Source organism: Cynocephalus volans, chromosome X (assembly GCF_027409185.1).
Source record: "Cynocephalus volans isolate mCynVol1 chromosome X, mCynVol1.pri, whole genome shotgun sequence".
Lineage (NCBI taxonomy): Eukaryota > Metazoa > Chordata > Mammalia > Dermoptera > Cynocephalidae > Cynocephalus > Cynocephalus volans.
This window is the reverse complement of record NC_084478.1, coordinates 122,958,453-122,980,195: the sequence shown is the minus strand read 5'-3', so window position 1 is coordinate 122,980,195 and position 21,743 is coordinate 122,958,453. Positions and strand designations below refer to the sequence as shown.

The window sequence follows — 21,743 nt, the reverse complement described above, 5'->3', positions numbered from 1 at the left end:
CATCACAAAAATGAGAACTGTATGTGCAAACAGTGCAAATACAAGGCATACTTAAAAGATAACATGCGGGCTGGCCGGTAGTGCAGTTGGTTAGAGCGTGGTGCTGATAGTGCCAAGGGCTCGGATTCCGATACCAGCCAGCCGCCAAAAACAAACAAAATAAGATAACACGAATCTTCCCATGATCTTTTGTGGTACTCTGGTATGTCCTGTTTTGCTGTAAAACAGAGTCGAGGCTGCTTCTGAGTCAAAGACTCAGCAACTTGTTTTCACTGAGGTATGTGATGCATATCAGTAAGGACAACTGAGGTGGAAGTAAGGAAAGAGGAAGTCAAACGTAGGTTTTTCCTCTATATTTTCATTTTTTTAATGTCGTAGAATTTTTATTTTAAAATACAGAAAACACAACATTGGTGGAATCTAGAAAAAAAAAAAAAAAGGCGGCGAAGCCAGCCTCGGGCAGGAGGGGGGAGGCAGGGCCTAGGACCGGGGACAGCCCCTCGGCCGGCCTGCACCGCCCTGGCAGGTTTCCTGATCCGGGTTGCCTCCCGCCGCTCCCCTCCCCTTGCCCCCGTGCCCCCTTCCCCCCGTGCCCCCGTGCCCCCGCCTTGGCCCCAGCCGGGTCCCGCCGCCAGGCTGGCTCCTGCCCCCGCCCCGCCCCCGGCCCCCGGCCCCCGGTCCCCGGAGCCGCAGTCCCCACCGCCACTGCCGCCGCCATGTTGTGGCTCCCGCAGCCAGCGCTGGGGACGCGTGCGGCCGAGCCTGGGGCTTGCAGCAGCAGCCGCCGCCAGGTGGAGTTTGGACACTAGACCGTGTGCCTGGATAGAAGTTTTTATTTTCTCCGCAGCTCTACTCCCCAGCCACGCTCACCACAGCTTTGTTTTGAGAACCTCACTAAGCCCTTGCCAGAATCCAGCCATGGGGGATATGAAAACCCCGGATTTTGACGACCTTCTGGCTGCCTTTGACATCCCAGACCCCACCGGCCTTGATGCCAAGGAGGCCATCCAGACGCCCAACGAGGGAAAGGAGAGTCCCCTCAAACCTCCACGCGTGTGTACGGCTGAGAGCGTGTCCTTGTCTCACTCAGGATCAGCCCCAGAACTGCCGGCCGTGAATGTCATTGTCAAGAACACCAGCCACCAGGAGTTGTTTGAAGCGGAAAAAGACCACATTGTTCCCAGTCTCCTACCCAGTGAATTCCGGGGCTCAGACCTACCTCCAGATCCTCACACCGGTGGGAAGTTTGATTCCACTTTCATGAATGGAAACAGTGCTAGGAGTTTCCGTGGCAAGATGGAGCTTCCCAAGTCAGAGCCATTACCCACCTTCAACCAGGTCAGTCCAGTCTCCAGCCCAGAACCTGAGTATCCCATCAAAGATAACAGGTTTGGGATAAAGTTCAAGCCCCCTGACGATTATTTCCCACCCCCTTCTGGGTGCAGGGCTGTGGGTGACCCAGTTCTAGAGTCTCCGGCTAAGTTTCCAGTCCCAGAGATGCATGTGTTCAATCAATTTTGTAAGAAAGAACCCAATTCAGAACCCCTACCCTTGGCAAGCCAGGAGGAGCACGATCGAGGTGAGCAGAAGGCAGTGGAGCCTCACAAAGAGCTGGATGCCAGTCGATTCTTTGGGGAAGCTTTGGAGCTCAACAGCACCCCTGGCAATAGTATCAGACAACCCAATGGGCCTGTCTGTGAACTTGGTACCAGCTCATCAGTGCCCCCTAGGCAGCATTTTAAGCCAGCTCATTCCAAACTGTCCTCTTATGTTGCAGCCTTAGTGGCCCCTCAGGCCAAAAGAGCAGCCAGTGTCACCAAGGAGGATCAGCCTGGCCACACAAAGAATTCCTCACGGCCCACTAAAGAGAGTTCTAAAGGCAGTCCCAAAGTGCCTAAGCCACCAGAGAGTCCCCGGAGCCCTCTGGAGGCCACTAGAAAAAGTATTAAGCCATCGGACAGCCCTCAGAGCATCTGCAGTGACAGCAACAGCAAAGACTCCCCTTCCATGGCTGCCAGCTCCCCACCAGCAATTCCCAAAGTCAGGATCAAAACCATTAAGACATCATCGGGGAAAATCAAACGGATCATCACAAGGATCTTGCCAGACCCTGATGATTCAAGTAAGTACCCTGTTGGGTCACCTCTGGGGAGCACCATTGCTGAGGCCCCAAGTAAGGTGCCAGGGGAGGAGATGCCTGGGAAGGAGCACTTTCCTCAGGCAGGCACAAATTCAGGCAGCCCCCAGGGTGACAGGAAAGGGGATGAGAGCATGATAAAGGCCAGTGACTCTTCATCTTCCTGCTGCAGTTCTGGGCTGCCCATCCCAAAGAGACCTGCCTTGGGCTCACAAACGGGCAAAAAGCAACAGAGCACAGCACTTCAGGCATCCACCCTGGCTACTGCCAACCTCCTGCCCAAAGTGGTGCACCTGGCCAACCTGAATCTGGTCCCCCACAGCATCGCCATGTCAGTGACGGCCAAGTCCTTGGCACAGAGACAGAGCCAGGCACAGTTTATGCAAATGTCGGTGCCCCTGGTCCACCAGGTGATAAAGGACACCTCGCTGATTATGGAGGTCTTCAACAAGGTCCTCCACAGCTCTAACCCCGTGCCCCTCTATGTGCCAAATCTCAGCCCACCTGCAGACAGCAGGATCCATGTGCCAGCCGGTGGGTACTGTTGCTTGGAGTGTGGAGACGCGTTTGCTTTAGAGAAGAGCCTGAACCAGCACTATGGCCGGCAGAGCATCCACATAGAGGTGCTGTGCACACTGTGCTCCAAGACGCTGCTCTTCTTTAATAAGTGCAGCCTGCTGCAGCATGCCCGCGACCACAAGAGCAAGGGGCAGGTCATGCAGTGTTCTCAGCTGCTCGTGAAGCCCATCTCTAATGATCAGATGTTCGGGTCGGCCCCTGTGAATTCCATGACACCAGCAATCCTGGCCCCCTCATCCTTCCCCAAACATAGCCTCACTTCGGGCAGTGCCAGCCTCCCTCCTCCAGCCTTGCCGCTCTACGTAGACCCTGTGAGGCTCATCAGGTACACAGTCAAGTGTCTTGAATGTCACGAGCAGATGCAGGACTATGTGTTCATGGCTGCTCATTTCCAGAGGACAACGGAGGAAACCGAGGGGCTGACTTGCCAGGTATGCCAGATGCTGCTGCCCAACCAGTGCAGTTTCTGTGCCCACCAGCGGATTCATGCACACAAGTCCCCCTACTGCTGCCCGGAGTGTGGGGTCCTCTGTTGCTCTGCCTACTTCCAGACCCATGTAAAGGAGAATTGCCTGCACTATGCCCGCAAGGTGGGCTACAGGTGCATTCACTGTGGTGTCGTCCACCTGACCTTGGCCTTACTGAAAAGTCACATCCAGGAGCAACACTGCCAGGTTTTCCACAAATGCGCATTCTGTCCCAAGGCGTTCGAGACTGCCAGCAGCACCGCAGACCATAGCACCACCCAGCACCCCAACCAGCCCCATAGACCTTCTCAGCTCATTTATAAGTGCTCCTGTGAAATGGTCTTCAACAAGAAGAGGCACATTCAGCAGCATTTTTGCCAGAATGTCAGCAAGGTGCAGGTGGGCATCTTCAAGTGCCCTGAGTGCCCACTCTTGTTCGAGCAGAAGCCGGAGCTGATGCAACATGTCAAGAGCACCCACAATGTTCCCCAAAATGTGGATGAGCTGTCAAGCCTCCAGTCTTCAGCAGACACATCCTCAAGCTACTCTGACTCTCAAGTTCCCACTAAGCCCCCAGCCACTAGTGTGGCTGCTCGGGGCAGCTCTCTGCCCTCTGGCCGCTGGGGCAGGCCTGAAGCCCGTTGCAGAGCTGACGCCAGGCCCCGACTGAGGGACGCTGGCTGGACCTGCCAGGAGTGCCAGGAGTGGGTTCCTGATTGGGAGAGCTATGTATCCCATATGAAAAAGAGCCATGGTCGGACACTGAAGCGGTACCCATGTCAGCAGTGTGAACAGTCCTTCCACACCCCCAACAGCCTGCGCAAACACATCTCCAACAATCATGACACAGTAAAGAAGGTCTATGCTTGCAGGTACGGCACAGAGGACAGCCCCAGCCTTCCTCAGCCCTGCCTCCTGGAGAGCCACATCAGCCTTCTGCCTGGTATCAGAAACCCTGATCTGAGCCAGACGTCCAAAGTCAGACCCCCAGCTGGACATTCCCCTCAAGTGAACCATCTGAAAAGACCAGTCAGCATAGCAGGGGATGCTCCAGACACCAGCAATGGTGCGACTGTCTCTTCCAACAAAAGGCACAAGCCCCTTTTTCATTGTGCAAAATGTAGCTTTGCCACAGACTCAGAGCTCAAGTTTCAGAGCCACATGCCTCAGCACCAGATGAACAGCTCTACAGCACAGTGTCACCTCTGTGGCTTATGCTACATCTCTGCCAGTTCCCTTAGTCGCCACCTCTTCATCGTCCACAAGGTGAGAGACCAGGAGGAGGAGGAGGAGGAGGAGGAGGAGGGAGCAGAGGTGGCAGTGGAGGCAACAGAGCCAGAGGAGGGTTCCAGGGAGGAGGTGTCCATGGATACTAGAGAGAACGGACTAGAAGAGTGTGCCAGCGAGCCTTTGTTGGTTAACCTAGAGGCACAATCACTGGGCCCAGCCCCAGAGGATGATGGTGCCCAAGATGCTCAGAGCCAACCCCAGGCCTCTCAGGACCAGGACAGTCACTCACTGTCCCCTCAGGTGTGACTGGAGGCTTTACAGTGTGTGTAGTCCGGGAGGTGCCATGGTGTCCTCCCCCTACCATGTGGACCATGGGAAATAAAAGGCTCTTATTTTATAAATAAAAGAAAAAAAAAATGGTTCTCATAGAAGTAGAGAGTAAACTAATGGTTACCAGAGGCGGGGGGAGGGGGATGGGAGAAAAGAGAAGTAGATGGACTAACAGGTACAAAACTATGCTATCTGCCCTAAGGGAATCATTGTACAGTATATGCATGTATTGAAACAATGCACTGTACCCCACAAAAGTAAATATAAATAAAATTGAAAAGAAAAACTATTATCTCACTTAAACAAATTTCAGATATAGAAAGTGGGTACAGAAGCTTCTCTTCACTTTCAATTCCAACACTAAACTTAATTCCAGAGTTTACCAACGTTAAGAGATTGGTACGTGTTTCAAGATATTTTCCTGTGTTTCCACAGATAATACATTTTTCTGGTTCCACAGATATACATACACACACACACTCACACAGAGAGAGAGAGAGAGAGAGAGAGACCTATATGTACAAAATATATTCCTTTAATCTGTTTTAAAAATCATAATTATATCTAAAATTTTAAAAGTGCTATTACAGTACAAGCTGTTTTTCTAACACTGAGCTATTTGTTAAAAGCATACTTACATATATCAATTTTATTTTTAATTTACATACGGTTGCTAAGAATATACTTACCTTAAAAATGAAAAAAAAATCATGTCTGGTTTCAAAGGACGTGCCTGTAGAGTTGAGAAGGGATAAAATGATCTCTTCCTTTATAGAGGGAAAAGACATGCCCTTTTTTGAGTGTTCACAATTTACCATATGTATACATTTTTAAATCTACATGTCATTTTCTTTTTAAATTTATTTTTAATCTTCATATAGTAAAATTCACTTTTTTGATGTATATATCTCTGCTTCTGACAAAGGTAGACAGTTGTATGACCACCACCACACTCAAGATACAGATAGTTCCATTATCCCCAAAATGCATATAGCATTCTGGGTCCACAGTTATTTTTTCTCAGCACTTTAAAGATATTATTGAACCGTCTTCTAATTTCCATGGTTTCCGATGACAAATTTACAGTCATTCAAATCATTGTTTCCCCCATATGTTATATATTCTTTTTCTCTAGTGTTTTCTAGATTTTTTCTTTATTGTTGGTCTTAAGTATTTTGATTATGATGTATCTGACTATGATTTGTGTTCATTCTGCTTGGAGTTTCCAGAGTGTCTTGAATCTGTAAATTTATATCTTTCACTAGACTTGTGAAGATTTCAGCCAATCTTTCTTATCTCTTTCTGGGATATTAATGACACAAATGTTAAACTTTTTTGATGGTGATGATACTATTTTTAAAATAATTAAAATAATTAATAGTAGTGCTGATAATATATGTTATTAGCTTTATTGAAATAAAGTTTATATCTCATACAACTCACTCATTTAAAGTATACAATTTAGATATTTAAGCTTTTGATATTGTTTCACACAGGTCCCTGAGTATCTTTTTTTATTTTCCATTTCTTTTCTCTCTGTTCTTCAGACAAGATAATTTTAGCAACCTACCTTCAAGTTCACTGACTCTTTTCTTTGTCACCTCCATTCTACTATACAGCCTCTTCTATGAATTTTTTATTGCAATTATTGTATTTTTCTGTTCTAAATCTTCATTTAATTCTTTTTTATGTGGAGGTACTTCAAAAAGTTCATGGAAAAAATAGAATTAAAAGATGATACAAATTCTTTCATGAACTTTTTGAAGTACCCTTACAGATTATATTACTTGTCTGAGAATTTCTCTTTCCATTCATTTCAAGAGTGCCCACCCTTATCTCATGGAGCATGGGTAAAATAGCTGTTTAAAAGTCTTTGATAATTCCAGTGTCTGGATTATCTTAGGTTTAGCATCTGCTTATTGTCTTTTATTTTTTTAGTTTTTTTATTTTTTTTAGCTTGCATTTACTTTTTTGTTTAGTTTGTCTTTGCTTATTGTCTTTTAACTTGAACATTTTATCCTTGACATTCTGAATATTATATTTTGGCTTCAGATGCTGTTCAGGTCCCCTGGTGAACAATGATTTTGTTTGTTTTAGCAGGCAATCAATTCAGTTGGGTTCATATTGTAAGTTTTTCCTTGACCTCTGTGAGCAATTGCTCCAATATCAGTTCAGTTGCAAAACGATTGCAATGCTGTCTGGGTCTATTCCACATATATACCACCCAGGGCTTACTCTGGGTCTCGGGTAGTAGTTTATATTGTATTTCCATTTTCAAAGCCTTTTCTATGCTTCTTTGTGTCTGTTCCCTGAATGCACAACTTGGGTATAAGCCCAGAGGTTGTATCAGTTCATACCCAGAATTAGGGAGCACCCTTCTTCAATTCTTTGCACCCTGCTTCTATTCTTTGCTTCGCCCATAATCTCTGGCTCCCAGAAGCCCCTCTTCTTGGTTTCTCTGGCTAGAATACAGGAATTTCTCTCCTAGTTTTAGTCCTGTGTACTGTTGTGCAGTTCCATGCAACTGGGACCAAACTTAGGGTGAAGAAAAAAAAAGAGAGAAATAAAATAATGGGGATTCCTGACACATACTTTGGTCCACTAAGAACCCTTTTCCCGGTTCCTCTAGAAAGAAGTATTGATGGCTGCGGTTTTTTTGCCTCAAGAGTTTAGGTAAGTGCCCCATCATTACAGCAGTGCAGCTTTATAACTAGTGATGATTTTAGGCAAAGCCTGGAGAAAAAAAAAAGAAAGAAAAGAAGACAAGGATTTTTTTTTTTTTTCACATTCCCCAGGCCCTTTTCTCAGTCCTCTGGCTAGAAAGGAGGATTATTCAGAGTTTTTGCTGTCCTTGTCTACTGCACAGTTCTGGGACATTTGCCACCATTGAATCAAAGCCAAACAAAACAAACAGAACAAAAACAAAACCAAAAAACACAATAAACTCATCACCTTATTAGTCATTCTTCAAGTTTTTCTTTCTTTTCCCAATCTACTTGCTGTTGTTTACTTTTCAGAGTGTCTAATTAGTTATTTTTTCTGTTCTGTTTACAGTTTTTCATTGTAACTAATGGGGGAGACAGGTTGTAGAGGGCTTACTCTATCTCATTCAGCAGTGCAAGTCCCAGGCAATCTCTTTTGGAAGAGGAAAAGACAAATATAGGGAATTCACACATATTGGTGTTACAAGGTGGCGTGCTAACCAACTGAGCTAACTGGCCAGCCCAGAATTCACACGTATTGGATGTACATGACTAGCATCTCATGTGTCTCCCCACTAAGGATATAAAGACATTGAATAAATGAATGATACAGATAAGTAAAATAAATCAGGAAAATCAATATTAATACTAAGGTAGAATTTAAAGAAAAGGAGAATTATTTGAGACAGGATAACTTGTATTGATTAAAATGCATAATTTACTTACAATGAGGCTATAATAGTAATAACCATATTATGTAGTGTTCCTACTACTGTGTATCTGTTATAAATTCAAGGAAAAATTGAGAAAAACATAATTGCACTGAGAGATTGATGTATCATATCACTCAATCTTTGACAGAGAAAAGTAGAAAAAAGGCATAATAATAGAAAATTTTAAAATATAATTTATACATCTGAATTACTAGTATATACTTAATAATATAACCTAAAAAGAATATACATTATTTTCCAAAATTCATGAGCATCTCCAAAACTTTGTTATGATCTTGACAAGGGTATCAGCAAACTTTGTCTCTAAAGGGTATTTTAGGCTTCATGGGTCTTTTGATCTCTGTCACAAGTATACAGCTCTGCCATTGCAATGTGAAAGCAACCATGAACAATACATATACAAGTGGGCATGGTTCTCTTCCAATAAAGTTTTATTTACAAATATAAGCTATGAACCAGATTTTGACCACAGGCTGTAAGATATGATAAAAAAGAAGTTTATCAGTAATTGTTTTAAGCATTAAAGATTATCTAGAGAACTGGGGAGTCCTGATTGTGAATAGTGATTATATTTTTGTTGAACAATAAATCCACTATGAATGCAAAAATTAGATGCTGAATAAGTTCTCTTAAAAGGGTAAAATCAATTTTATTTCTTCCAGTACTTTTTGCATTTATTAAGTGTTTTCCATATGCGAGTTACTTATAAGTATTATCACTTTTAATTTTTACAATAAACTTATGAAATAGTCCTTTCCCCACATTACAGAAGAAGAAACAGAGGCATATATAGTAGAAGAAATTTGCCCAAACTCACACAGCTAAGTGGCAAAGCAATGATTTGAACTTAGGTTTCTCTAACAGCAGATATTTTAAATATTACACTATATTGTTTCTCAAGTCTCAGATTCTCACCAAAATAAAGGCATCAACAAATCAAGTACTTGCAGAGTACATTCTGTGTAACTAACATTACTGAATTCAGTGGTAGATCCAAAAATAAGTTTATAATCTACTTGGGAATATAATGAAATATTTTGAATAAAAAAATGACCGTAGAAATTTATTTCTTTTAGAAGTATATGAGAATACAAAAATTAATGCACTAGTTCTGACTTTTTGTATTTTTACTTTATATACTTTTTATATTTTAACTTTAACTTTTGTGAACTTAATTGAGGCATAATTTATATACAATAAAATTCTAAAATATCAATGAAGAATGTATCCAGTCAAACAACCACCACCATCACAATCATTATATAGAACATTTCCATCACTCCAGAACATTCTCTTTTGTCCCTTGGTAATCAACACCCTCTCCCAACCTCAGATCCTGGCAACCACACGTCTTCTGTCTGTCACTACAATTTTGCCTTTCATGAATGTCATATAAGTTGAACAGTAAAGTATGCAATCTTCTGTGTCTGGTTGATTTCACTCAGCATAATGCTTTTGAGATTCATCCATGTTGTTGTGTGTTATCACTAGTTTGTTCATTTTCTTCCATTTTCTGGATGTATCACAATCTGTTCACCCACTGAGGGACACTTGGGTTGATTTTAGTTTTGACTACTGTGACTAAATCCCCATAAACATTTGAGTACAGATCTTTGTGTAGATAAATGTCTTCAATTCTCCATGCCATATACTATATAGAAGACGTTAATGTGGGAGGACAACTAAAGGTAGAAGGAGGTCCATAATAGAAAAGTTCCTCAATATAAAAAGGAAAGAATTTTAAGAAGGATATGGTAGTCAACAGAGTCATAAACCTTAGAGAAGGCTAAGAGGATGAAATTGGAAAAGTCACTATATAAAACTATTATCAGAACATTGGAACTTTGGAGAAACAATTTTAGCAGGGTCGTGAGACTAGAAACCAGACTTTAAGTACTACAAACAAGCAGTAAGGAATGAAAACTGCAAGTATAGCCTACTCCTTAAAAAAATATTGGCAGTAAAGAGTGTGGAAAGGAAATGAAATGGCAATTTTAGAAGATATCCAATTTCAAGAAAGATTGTGGAGGATTCTGAGGGAAGCTGATCTTATTTGTGGGAACAGACTCAGAGAGACTGACATTGCAGAGAGGGGGTCATTAATGCAGCAAGGTGCCAGAGGAATGTGGAATAGATCAGAACAAGAGGCACCTGCCTTAAAAACAGTCTCTCTTCCAGGACAAAGACAGGATGTTAGATGATTATATTGGTGGAGAGAGGAACCAGGGAGGCTCAGGGATCTCATACCCGATGGCTTCAGTCTTACCCAAGGAATTAAGTAACCACATTTACAGCTGAGATACTAGAAACTGTATAGTTTGGGCATCTACCACAGAGAATTATTAGAAAAGGTCAAGAACAGATGAAAGAACTAGTAAGCAAAGTGAAAAATCCAGCTGAAGTTTAATAGCCCAAATTTATTGTGAACTTCATCATCATGATTTTGTCACTTTACTCAGGAAAGTTTCATGGCCTAGGAGTAAAGGCAGAGGACTAGAATGACAAGAAGTTTATTTCCTGATTAGAGAATGGGTTTTGCAGACTTAACACAAGATCAAAGAAATAGGGATTATTATTTGAGCTAATGGGGAGATATCATGGATTTCCAGATGGGCAAGCAAGACAAGTAAAGAGAACTACATGAAAAATTCATCAGGGGAACTAAAGAGACTGGAGATTATTTGATTGGGGTGCAGGGAGGGAGAGGAAAAATCTCAGTAGGTACAAAGGAGGATGAGGAAGGAAATATTGTGATTAGAAAATAGTGATGGCTGGCCCTTAGAACTGACTTACTGAAGAAACAGTTAAACAGGCTGAATAGAGAACACGTTGGGAAGCAACTTGCTGGAAATGGAATCACTACAGATCGCTTGTAAAAGATAAACTACAGCAAGACACAATGAAAGAAGAGACGTGATGATAAACTAAAGATCTATTAAGATAGGTTTGCCCTTTTCTGCAACAACACAGATTGCCTTCAGAAAGACTGAGGCTCTATCACCAGTACCACATCAAATCAGGGAGCAGAGACAAGCAGTTACCATTCTTTGATAGTGTACTGATTTTCTTTACAATTCATTCATCAGTTTTAGTGCATACTGCTACCATGCTTACCCTTTTGATCGCTACCACAGTCGTAAAGCAGTTGCTGCATGGTACATTTCCACCGTCTGTCACATCCCCCAAGTGTACACTGGCAACTTAAATAGAAAAGATTTAATCTTGTAAAACTCAGCTTGAGTAACACCTTAATTATAAGCAACACCAACATACTCTTGCTGATGGCGGCAGAAACAAAAGCATGAAGATAAAATAATAAAAACAGTTGCAAAATTGGGGATACAGAATGGGCGCTTGGAACCAAAGATAAAGACAAAATCCAGTTACATGAATCCAGGAGTTTATTAGGTTCAGTCCAGAATCACAGCAGTAGCTGTTATCTCTGGAGAATGTTGGGGGGGGTAAAGGGGGGATGAGGGGGAGGAAGAGACTTCCACCTTAACGCTTGATACTTGTGTAGTGTTTAGGTTTTTAATACCAATTGTGTATAACTTTTGAGAATTTTTTAAAACTTAGGAAAGAAAAAAAGGATCAAGTGTTTGGATCCCTGTAAAATAAATAAATAAATAAATAAGGAAGGAAGGAAGGAAAGGAGAGAAAAAGAAATTTACCACCTGTGTAACGTTGGACAATATACTTAACCTATCTTAGCATCCATTTCTTCAATTATAAAATGGGAATATTAAGAACTACTTCGCATGTTTGTTCAATGAGTCAACAGTCATTTATTGAGTTTATTGCCTTAAGTACTGTGTGTTGGCAATCATTAGGGTTGTTGTGTGGAATCAAATGAAATGATTTGGGTAATGTGTCTGGCACAGAGAAAGTGTTCAACAGATGTCATTATTTTCCTTCCATTTCGCTTGTACAGAAGCAGAATTGATCTCAGAATATGAGACAAGGTGAAGCAGTCTCAGCTGTGGGGACTGGTAAATGCAGAGGCCCAGCACTGGGCAGATTCTAACTGCGTGAAATCAATCTAACTTCATGTTGCCTGAGGGAGAGAATTCCTGCGAGGCCTGAGAAAGCCCCAGAGTTCTTGCCTCTGCTCTGAAACCATTCTTGCATCAATCAGACTGGGCTGTAAGCTTGAAGTCTCTTTTTATCCCTGAGAACTTGTCTTTTGTAGTAGATTAATCTTTATTTCATTCCATCAAAAACTGCACCCTACATTTAAATTTATAGTTTCTTAAAGTACATTAGCTACTTGTCAGAAGAAGTTTCTCCAGATCTTGGGCGTACATGTCTAATTTTAAAGATTAAGTGATAGTAAAAGCTAAAATATAATAGTGAAGAATACAAATGTCTCTAAAAATTGAATGCTATTGACAAAAAACAACAACAACAACATGTTTTTTCTTCATGGTTGATCTCCTGTGGGATGTCCTCAGAGGGAGGGATGGTAATGCTGAAGGAAGTGAACTCATCATGATCTATCATTCATCTCATGGAATAAAGTTGTTGGGAGGAATCAAATTAAATGATTTTGGTAATGTTCCTGGTACACAGTAGCTGCCTGGCACACTGATTATTGTTAAGCTGTCAGATTCAATCTGTTAAATCCAGTCTCCTCATCAGTTACCCTATGTTCTTGTAATAAAAGACCATTAAAAAATATATATATATATTTTGCAATCTGATAGAAGCATCTACTCACAACTACTTTTTGAAAAATATCAACTTATACTGTATTATCCTGTTTTTCAGGGACAAAACTCTGAACTAGAAATCTTTAGGTGTAGGAACAATGTAAAATAAGGATTCGATTTGAGCTATAGATAAATATGGTTGAGAGGAAAACTTTTAAATAAAAATGTATGAGAGAATCAAAGTCTTAGAGAGAAATGAAGTTTTCTTACCTAAGAAAGAGTCCACATTTTACTAATGCTGTTCGACCAGAATCAGAATACCTTGATTTCTGATTCGTGAATTCTGTCTCTGCCATAGATTATATTACCTAGTCATATAATCGTGAACAACTCACAGGCTCACGTTGCCACTTGTAAAATGACGGTGGTGCTAGCTGACTTGCTAAATGAGATGATAAGAGTATGTATAAATGCATTTGAGAGAATGTAAAGCATTGTGTAAATATAAAGGAGTATTGTCTAATTTCCCTCCACCTATTCAATTCAAGCTGCCTTCTACAATTCTAGCACATACACTTTGGCCCTTCTGTCAATGGTTAAAACAGTCGTTTTCAAATATGTGTGTTCTATCTATAGTACTCTTTATTCAAGTGATATAATGGGAAGATCAAGGAAACTCAAAATGTACTATAGTTAGAGGAGAAACTATTCCGTCGAAACTGGAGTATGAGACAGAAAGCTCTGCTGGTGAAGCCCAGCCTCCCCTCTCCTTCCTTCATCACTCACAGCCTGGCAGCGCCTGAAGCAGGCCCACCAAACACAACCAGAATACTACTAATCTAATGCTGGTGAAATGAATGCGACCTGACTTAGCCCCAAATTTTTCAAAATAGCTGTACACATTCTGACTTACCACTTAGTTTGTCAGCTTTTCAAAGGCAGGCACCAGTTCCTTTAATTATTCTGGATCTACAATACTAGGCAAATGGCAGGCAGCCCAAGTACCACGCTTCACCAAATCTTTGATGCCATCAATTGTGAGGTGCACATTATTTCATGTGCCACTAAGAAAGAAAAAAGTTTCATCCTGACCATCTTCTGAAAATTTCTCACCATGAAATATCATTTTGTAACCCACAGGTTAACAAAAATGAAAAACATTAATAATATCCATTGTTGGCAAGGCTGTAAAACAGACTCAAATACTGCTGGTCAGAGTGAAAAATATTATGAGCTTACTGAAGATCAGTGTCTTAGTTCATTCAGATTGCTGTAACAAAATACCTTAGACTGAGTAATTTATAAACAACAGAAATTTGTTGCTCACAGTCCTGGAGGCTGGGAAGACCAAGGTGAAGGTGCCAACAGGTTTGGTGTGTAGTGAGGGCTTGCCCTCTGTTTCATAGATGGAGCCTTCTAGCTGGGTCCTCACATGATGGAAAGCGCAAACAGGTTCCCTCCCACCTCTTTTATAATGTCACTAATCCTGTTATAATGACTTAATCACCTCCTTAAGGCTCCAGCTGTTTATATCACTACATTAGGGACTAAGTTTCAACATGTAAATATGGGGGAATGGGCACAAACATTTAGACTATAGCAATAAGCTTCATTAATTTCTTTATTCATTGAAGTCCTATTACAAACAGCAATGAAGAAAATAGAAAAAAGGCCCTGCCCTCACTAGAGCTTACATTCTTACAAGACAAAAATAAATTAACAAATGCCGCAGTGGATTGAATTGTGTCCTCCCAAAGTTTAATGTGTTGGAGGCTTGGTCCCCACTGTGACAGTGTTCAGAGGGTGGGAAATCCTATTATTGTAATTGAAAGGTGGGGCCTTGAAGAGGTTATTAGATTTTAAGGACTATGCTTTAGTGAATGGATTAAAAATGGTGGTCATGGGCATGGTTCTGAGGGCTTTAAAAGAAGAGCACATGAGAAGTTCTCTCTCTCTGCTTCTGCCATCTTGCCATGTGATACCCTGTGTTGCTGAAGCCACCACCAAGGAAGACCTTCACCAGATGTGTTCCCTGGACTTTGGACTTCCCAGCCTCAGAAACTGTAAGCAGCAAATTTTGTTTTCTTACAAGTAACCCAATTCCAGGTATTTTGTTACAAGCAACAAAAACAGATTAATACAAACGCTATGACCAAAAGATTAAGCACGATAAGGGGGAAAAGAGCGGCAGGAGGTGCTATCTTATAGATGGTCAGAGAGGTCCTCCCTGAGGAGGCAATTAAGCAGAAACCTGAATGAAGAAAGCAAAGGTAACTTCAAGAACAAAGGTCTTTGTAGCATTCAAGGGATGGCAAGGAGCCTAGTGTATATGGAACAGAGAACTACGGATCGCATAAGTGTAGTGGGAAGTCATTGGAGGACTTTGACTAGGGCATTGCAATAGTTCTATTTGCATTTTTAAAGAATTGTTCATTCTATGGTGTGTAGAATAAACTTTAAAGAGGCAAGAGTGAAAGCACTTAGGAGCCGGTTGCAGTAGTTCAGCTGAAATATGATGGTGTCTTGGACTAGAGTGGTTGAAGCAGAGATGGTGAGATGTTGTCAGATTTGTGATATATTTTGAAGGTAGGCCCGAATGGATTTGCTGACGAATTCAATGTGGATTGTGAAAGAAGGGAGAAAAAAAGGGTATTTCTCATTTTTTTGTAATGATCTCTTTCTTCTCTCCTTTTGGAACTCTAATGACATGAATGTTAGATTTTTTGATATTGTCTCACAGGTCCCTGATGTTCTTTTCATTCTGTTCCATCTTCTAATCTCCTTTTTCTTAGTGTTCCTCAGATAGGATAATATTTATTGACCTATTTTCTAGTTCACTGCCTCTTTCCTCTATATCTCTAGTCTACCATTGAGCCCGTCTAGTAAATTTTTTATTTCAAATGTGTTTTTCAGTTCTAAATTTTCCATTTGACTTTTTTCTTTTACTTTCTATTTCTCTGCTGAGAACATTTATCTATCCATTTCAAGTGTGTTTTCCTTTAGTCTTTGTCTGATAATTACAACATCTGGGTTTTCTCAAGCTTATATCTACTGACTGCTTTCTCTCTTGAGAATTGGTCACACTGTTTTGGCTTTTAGTGTGTCTGATTTAGATCATCACCCAGAATTTTAACCTCCAACACCACCATGCCACTATTTGGCTGAGACCCAACCTTGGCACAAAGCAGATCAAGAAAAAAACACAGGAAACTCACTACCATGCAGGTCATTTCCCCAAGTTTTGACTCTCCCTCATAACCTCATAATCTTTTTGTTTTTATTAACTTTTTAGAATCTTCATGTAGCTGGTTTTTGTATTTCTCAATACTTTTCAGTTATAATCAGCTGGAAAGACGCCCTGTAGTCACCTTACATTTCCATAATAGAACTGCAACTATGACAGATACGGTTTTGAATCCTAGCTCTGCCACTTGCTAGCTGTATGACATAGGATAAATCACCTGACTTCTCTGAGTCTATTTTATTTTTATCTATAATGTTGGATTTGTAACCATATCCTCCTGAAAGCTATTTTTGACTTGAAAAATGATAGAAAAATAAGTAAGGGCAGGCCTCCTAGAAATAATCCCATTATCATTTGCTACCAGAGAGGAGAGATTTCTCTTGCCTAAATGTATTTCTTTGTTTTCTGAGAGGTAACACTCATTACATTTTATTGCAATTGTTTTACTGTCTGTCTTCTCCACTAGAATGGAAATTCTATGCAGTTAGAAACTGTATTTTCTTCATTTATGGCTATATCTCCACCCTACTTTCCTCATAATAGACCCTCACTATTTGTTCAATCAATAAAGATTCCTATGAACAGTCAGTCCATTCATCAGCCTACATTTAAAGTGCTTAAGCCTCTAACTCCTGTGACATTCATCGCCACCGCACTCCACCTAACCACTTCCATAGTAGCCCTCTTGATCTTGCCATCCCTCAACTGCTCTACATCAGAAATTCTTAACTCCAATATCCTACTCTCTGACCTCGATTCCCTACCCTTCCACCTTCACTCTCAATACATATACTCTTGACCTATAGCGATTCTTGTTCTTTTTCTCCCATTCTTGTGGTAGAAGGCTTGTAGCCCCTTTGAGGTTGTTAAACATCCTAGAGAAATTTCCCAGGTTCTTTCTCTCTGTTTCCTTTGGGCTCCATTCATTGACTTATGTGGGTACAACATGTCTCTATAGCTATTTTGGGTGGTAGGGATAGATAAATGTTATCCATTTTAGGTAATTTCAGTGTGATGTTCAGTGTGCTACATAGAGTGCCAAGCTATGGAAAGCCAGGTTAGGCTATGGTTACATGACAAAGTTACATTTTTTTCAAAAACTAGTTCTCATTATGGAAGATCTCTTCTCTTATACCATACATATTCTCCATATATCCATTTACACATTTAAATGATTTCTACTTTCATGAAAAGCATAATCTACAAATAATATAAACTTTTTGCTTTTTAAAAAAGGCATGCCAGGGAGATGGTTTTGAATAAGCAGTTTTCACTCAATCATTAGGAACAAATGTTTTATGAAACTAGATGAATCAATATAGTCTGCTTTTGATTCTGGGTTGTTGTTTGGGGAATAAATTCCTCATCAGTCTCTTATGGTTCTTTAATCTCTTTAACCTAGGGCACCAGCAGATTTTTAAGTGATTTGTGGTACTTGATATAAACTTACCTCTTTCTACTTTCACGTGTTAAAAATTTTAAATGCCTTTTTAAAAAAATAGCCAAGTCTCTGTGTTTAAGAGTAGCAATTTTTTATGATGACTTTGAATCATGAGTTGTAGTTAATGATAAATTCCTTTTTTTGAAGGGGAGTTCCTGGGGTGTAGAGAGGTTAATGAAGAGGAGAGAAGGAGTGAGGAAAGATGCCTTCTTCTGCTTCTCAGTAAAGCAAATGCGGGCCCTGTTTCTTACTACTCCTTAACTAAAATCTCTTTCTTCAATTTCTCTTTTTCTCATCATCCTTAGACTTCTAGAAAATACTGAATCTTGTTTATTCTAGCCCTAGAACCATGTGGTCTCTGTGGGAATAAATCACAAACATACTTTACCTAAGACAAAAGGTACATGTATTTAATACATACTTAGCCCCAAAAGGCACCAGTTGTTGACTACTAAGATATCACATCCTCAGAATTCACATCATACACACACTGCCATACTAACCAACTTAAGCTGAAGTATATGACCGAGAAAGCATAAAATGATAGAATTGAGAGTAGACAGGCAATATAACCCAGCCCCTCATTTATTTTTCAGATGGTGAAACTGAGCACTTGAGAGGTTAATTAACATGCCCAAGGTCACACAGCTACATCATTGTTTTAAATCGAACACTCATTCTGTGACAGGAGAACACTTTGTAGTGTAATATATGTTGTGCTAACCACTGCCATTGCAGTGACACAATGATGCATTTTCCTCTTTTATCCTCATTTTATAAAATATAAAAATAATCACAAATATCTGCTCATTGTCAGAAAACCCAGTCTGCTGCTTTAGATCATAACATGAAACTGCATCTATCTGATGTCCTGCTTTTCATAGTTGCAAAATGCAATTTCATTAAATATCATTCATTCATTTATTCAGCAAGCATTTGAAACTACAATATTGAGGCTAGAGGCCAAGGGTGATATGGGAAAGGTGTTACAAAGCAGGAAATGCATTCTTCACTGCCACTAAAGACCTTTGAAATTAGTTGGTGCAGGGGGGCAAAATATATAGAAAATGGCTTAAGAACAATACAAAGCTATATATTTGCAGGTGCTGAAAATTATGTGAACTGATTATGTGAGTACTGCAAAGATGCATCAGAATATTCGTAATGGTGGTATCTAACTCAGATAGGTTTAGTTAGGCACGTCCTGGAAAAGGTGAGTTTTGAGCAAGTTTATGAAAGTAATAGAAAGATTGTGGCATTGAAGAGTGAAGATCCCTCTCTGTAGGGTAGTAAAAGCATGGGATGGAGAAGCTGAGTAGTGTATAGGGGCAGAAAAGAAATTAGTTTGTCTGTGACAAAGGGACCATCTATGATGTAACAAACCAAGAGTGTTGGTGCTTGGGATAAATATAGGAGCCAGTCAATATGAGTTCTGGAATGGTAGGCTGAAGAATTTGCATTTTGCCTACCAATGACTAGGTATCTATCAATTCATTAAATCAATATTTATTGAATATCTAGTACATCAGGGTGTTGGGAAAATAGAATAGTTTAATCAGGCCCCCTCACCTTAGGTCTGGTTGGGTGTGGTACAGCACATTCTTTGTAAACAAATTGTGTGAGTGAAATTAGTGTTCATGCATGCTAATGTATGTTTTTAGTTTGTTGCTAGTGTGTTCTGGAGAGCTGTGTGGAGCAGCGGCCCTGAACTGCTGGCCAGCAGAGAGTTCATGTCTAAAAATAGAGCATGTTTACTTTGCTGGCAGCTACTCAGTTTTTCTTTGGACTTTGCTGGTAGCAGTTGAGTTTTGAGTTTCTCTTTGGACTGCCTAGCTCTAAGACATGTGTGTGCTGAATAAAGACTACTCTTTCTTCACCTACGGCTCCAAGAACCTTTCTTCTGGTTACCTAACTCATAGACCTGCGTGTGAAGGGTTTGTGACCCAATCTGGACAATGGGCTTGAGGGGTCGGTGAGCTCCAGGACCCAGCCCTAGCTCTACAATTGGCATAGTCATTGCAGGATTACGGGCAGGTAAAAGAGCTCTACAATTGGCATAGTCATAGCAGGATTTCGAGCAGATACAGGAGCCAAAAGCCGTTGGAAGAAGGAGTAAATGTGGCTACTTTTGAATATGCTCCGCCCTGCAGTCACCTTCCTGTTGACCGGGGATCTGGTTGCTGCTCACAGCACTGCAAGTCAGCATAGACCAGGCACTACAGTGGAAAACCCCTTGGAGGGGGAGGAAATGTGGCTGTCCTTGAGCATGTGGTGCCTGGTGGCCACTTTTCTGCTGACCGGAGCCTGGCTGTTGCTCACTATGCTGCAAACTGATCGAGATTTGAAGAAGAAAGCAGAGTTTTTGGAAGCAGGGATGAATGTCCTGGAGGACAACATGCAGTGACTGGCCACTCCTGCTTCTCACACCAGGGAAGACGACGAACCCAGTGGTGAGTTGGGGGAGACTGTGCATCTCCAGACACGACCTATCATGCACCAGAAAGTGAAACATGAGCAGCCTATGGGACCAGGTGGACAACCAGTAGGCAATCCACAGGTGACCCAATTTACCACCTATGTCCCGTATACCCAGGTTGAATTAGTTGACTTGGGGAGACAGTTTCAGCAGAAACAGGGGGAGCCCCTGGCTGCTTGGCTGCTGTGGTTATGGAACCTAGGGGTGGATATGCTCTGGTGAGGAGATGGAGAAGTTGGTCTCCATTACCATACACCTGTCCCTGAGGCAGCGGCTACAGAATAGCCGCAGATATGCACAAGGGCCAGGTAATCACTCCTTAATGGAATGGGTGAATGCAGCTGCATGAACTGTGTGGGCAAATGCTGGAGAACTGCCCAAGATTGTTAGTAAATGGCAACGGTATGCTGAGCTGGTCCAAATCATTCGGGAGCTGGGGATGTGGCAGTCCATGTTTAATCTGAACACTCATGGCCCAGACAATGAAAACTTTACAGGCAGCATGAGAGACGTAGTGCTGCAAAATGCCCCGTCAACATCCTTTGGGTCACTGATGGCCATACTGGACCCATACATTGGTTGTCCTATACATGAGGTAGTGACCATGATAGCCAGCTTGTGTGAAGTAGAGGAGAAAAGACAAGCAAAAGGGGTCCGAAAGGTGGCTAAGACCAAACCCCTAAGAAATGCTTGGGATTTTATCCCAAGGGGACCAAGCAAGAATAGCCATAAGCAGATGTGGCTTGACTTGCTTGCAGTAGGGATTGATAGGAAGAAAATGGACCAGAAGCCAAATGTGGTTCTGTTTGCCTTGTGGCAACAATTGCACCCTGAACAGCATTTCACTAAATGTCTGAAAACAGGTAGCAAGGTATGCTCAGTGGATTTAAAAGACTTTTTGGTTGCTCCCAAGAAGGCAGATGAACTGTTCCATTTTGACTAGGGAGCAGGCCAAAGTGCTCATCTTTAGGGGGCAGGCGAGGACTGGAGGCCTTATGTTGAACTGGCAATGAAGCTGATGTGCTGGCTAAGGTAAGATGGCTGGAGAGAGCTCCAGCAGCTGATGTAGCAGGGTGGCTACATTGGAGAATGCAGCATGCTGGCTGCAAGGCCGGGTAGTCAATGGCTTGCCAGGTGCCACATTAACTCAAGAAAAATTGCCCCTGATGGGCAGATAACGTGTGTGAGAGTGTCCCTGACACGGTGGCAGGTTGATATTGTGGGACCACTGCCAAGTCAGAGAGTTACTGGTCTTCTGTTTGTATGGCCTTGTGGGGCCCCAAACCAGGTAAAATACCTATTTCTGCAACCATCCTTTCTCAGGATGGCAGACTGGCATTTATCTTATCAGAGGGGTGAGAACTTCCCCTATTGGTACCGATAACACTTCTTCTGTCTTTTCTCCCATAGTGTTCTGGCTGCAGCCTCTGCGCTAGAGTCACATGATCAATGTGTCGGCCTACTGAATGTGTGTTGAACTTCCCATTGGTGTGACTGCAGGATTCGCATGGAAAATCACACCAATGATGACAACCAACGGACATATGTGGCTAATAGTTAAAAGGACAGAACCACAAGCCTTAAGGCATATTAAACAGACAATAGGTTACATGAATGTAAGGGTCATTTATCCTCCCTAAGGGAACATCACGGAAGATTCTGAATGTGTAGATTGTATGGCGAGGGACAGTGAAGGTCCCTTCAGGGAAAATAGAATAGTTTAATCAGGCCCCCTCGCCTTAGGTCTGGTTAGG

The 21,743-nt window shown here is 41.6% G+C and overlaps 1 protein-coding gene across 1 annotated transcript; it reads left to right on the top strand.

Annotated features, from left to right (window-relative positions):
• The first annotated feature begins 893 nt into the window (after positions 1-893).
• LOC134366636 (zinc finger protein 592-like) lies at positions 894-4,719 on the top strand. Its single transcript, XM_063082989.1, has one exon. The coding sequence runs from the start codon at positions 919-921 to the stop codon at positions 4,717-4,719; it is 3,801 nt and encodes a 1,266-aa protein (XP_062939059.1). The 5' UTR covers positions 894-918.
• The last annotated feature ends 17,024 nt before the right edge of the window (positions 4,720-21,743 follow it).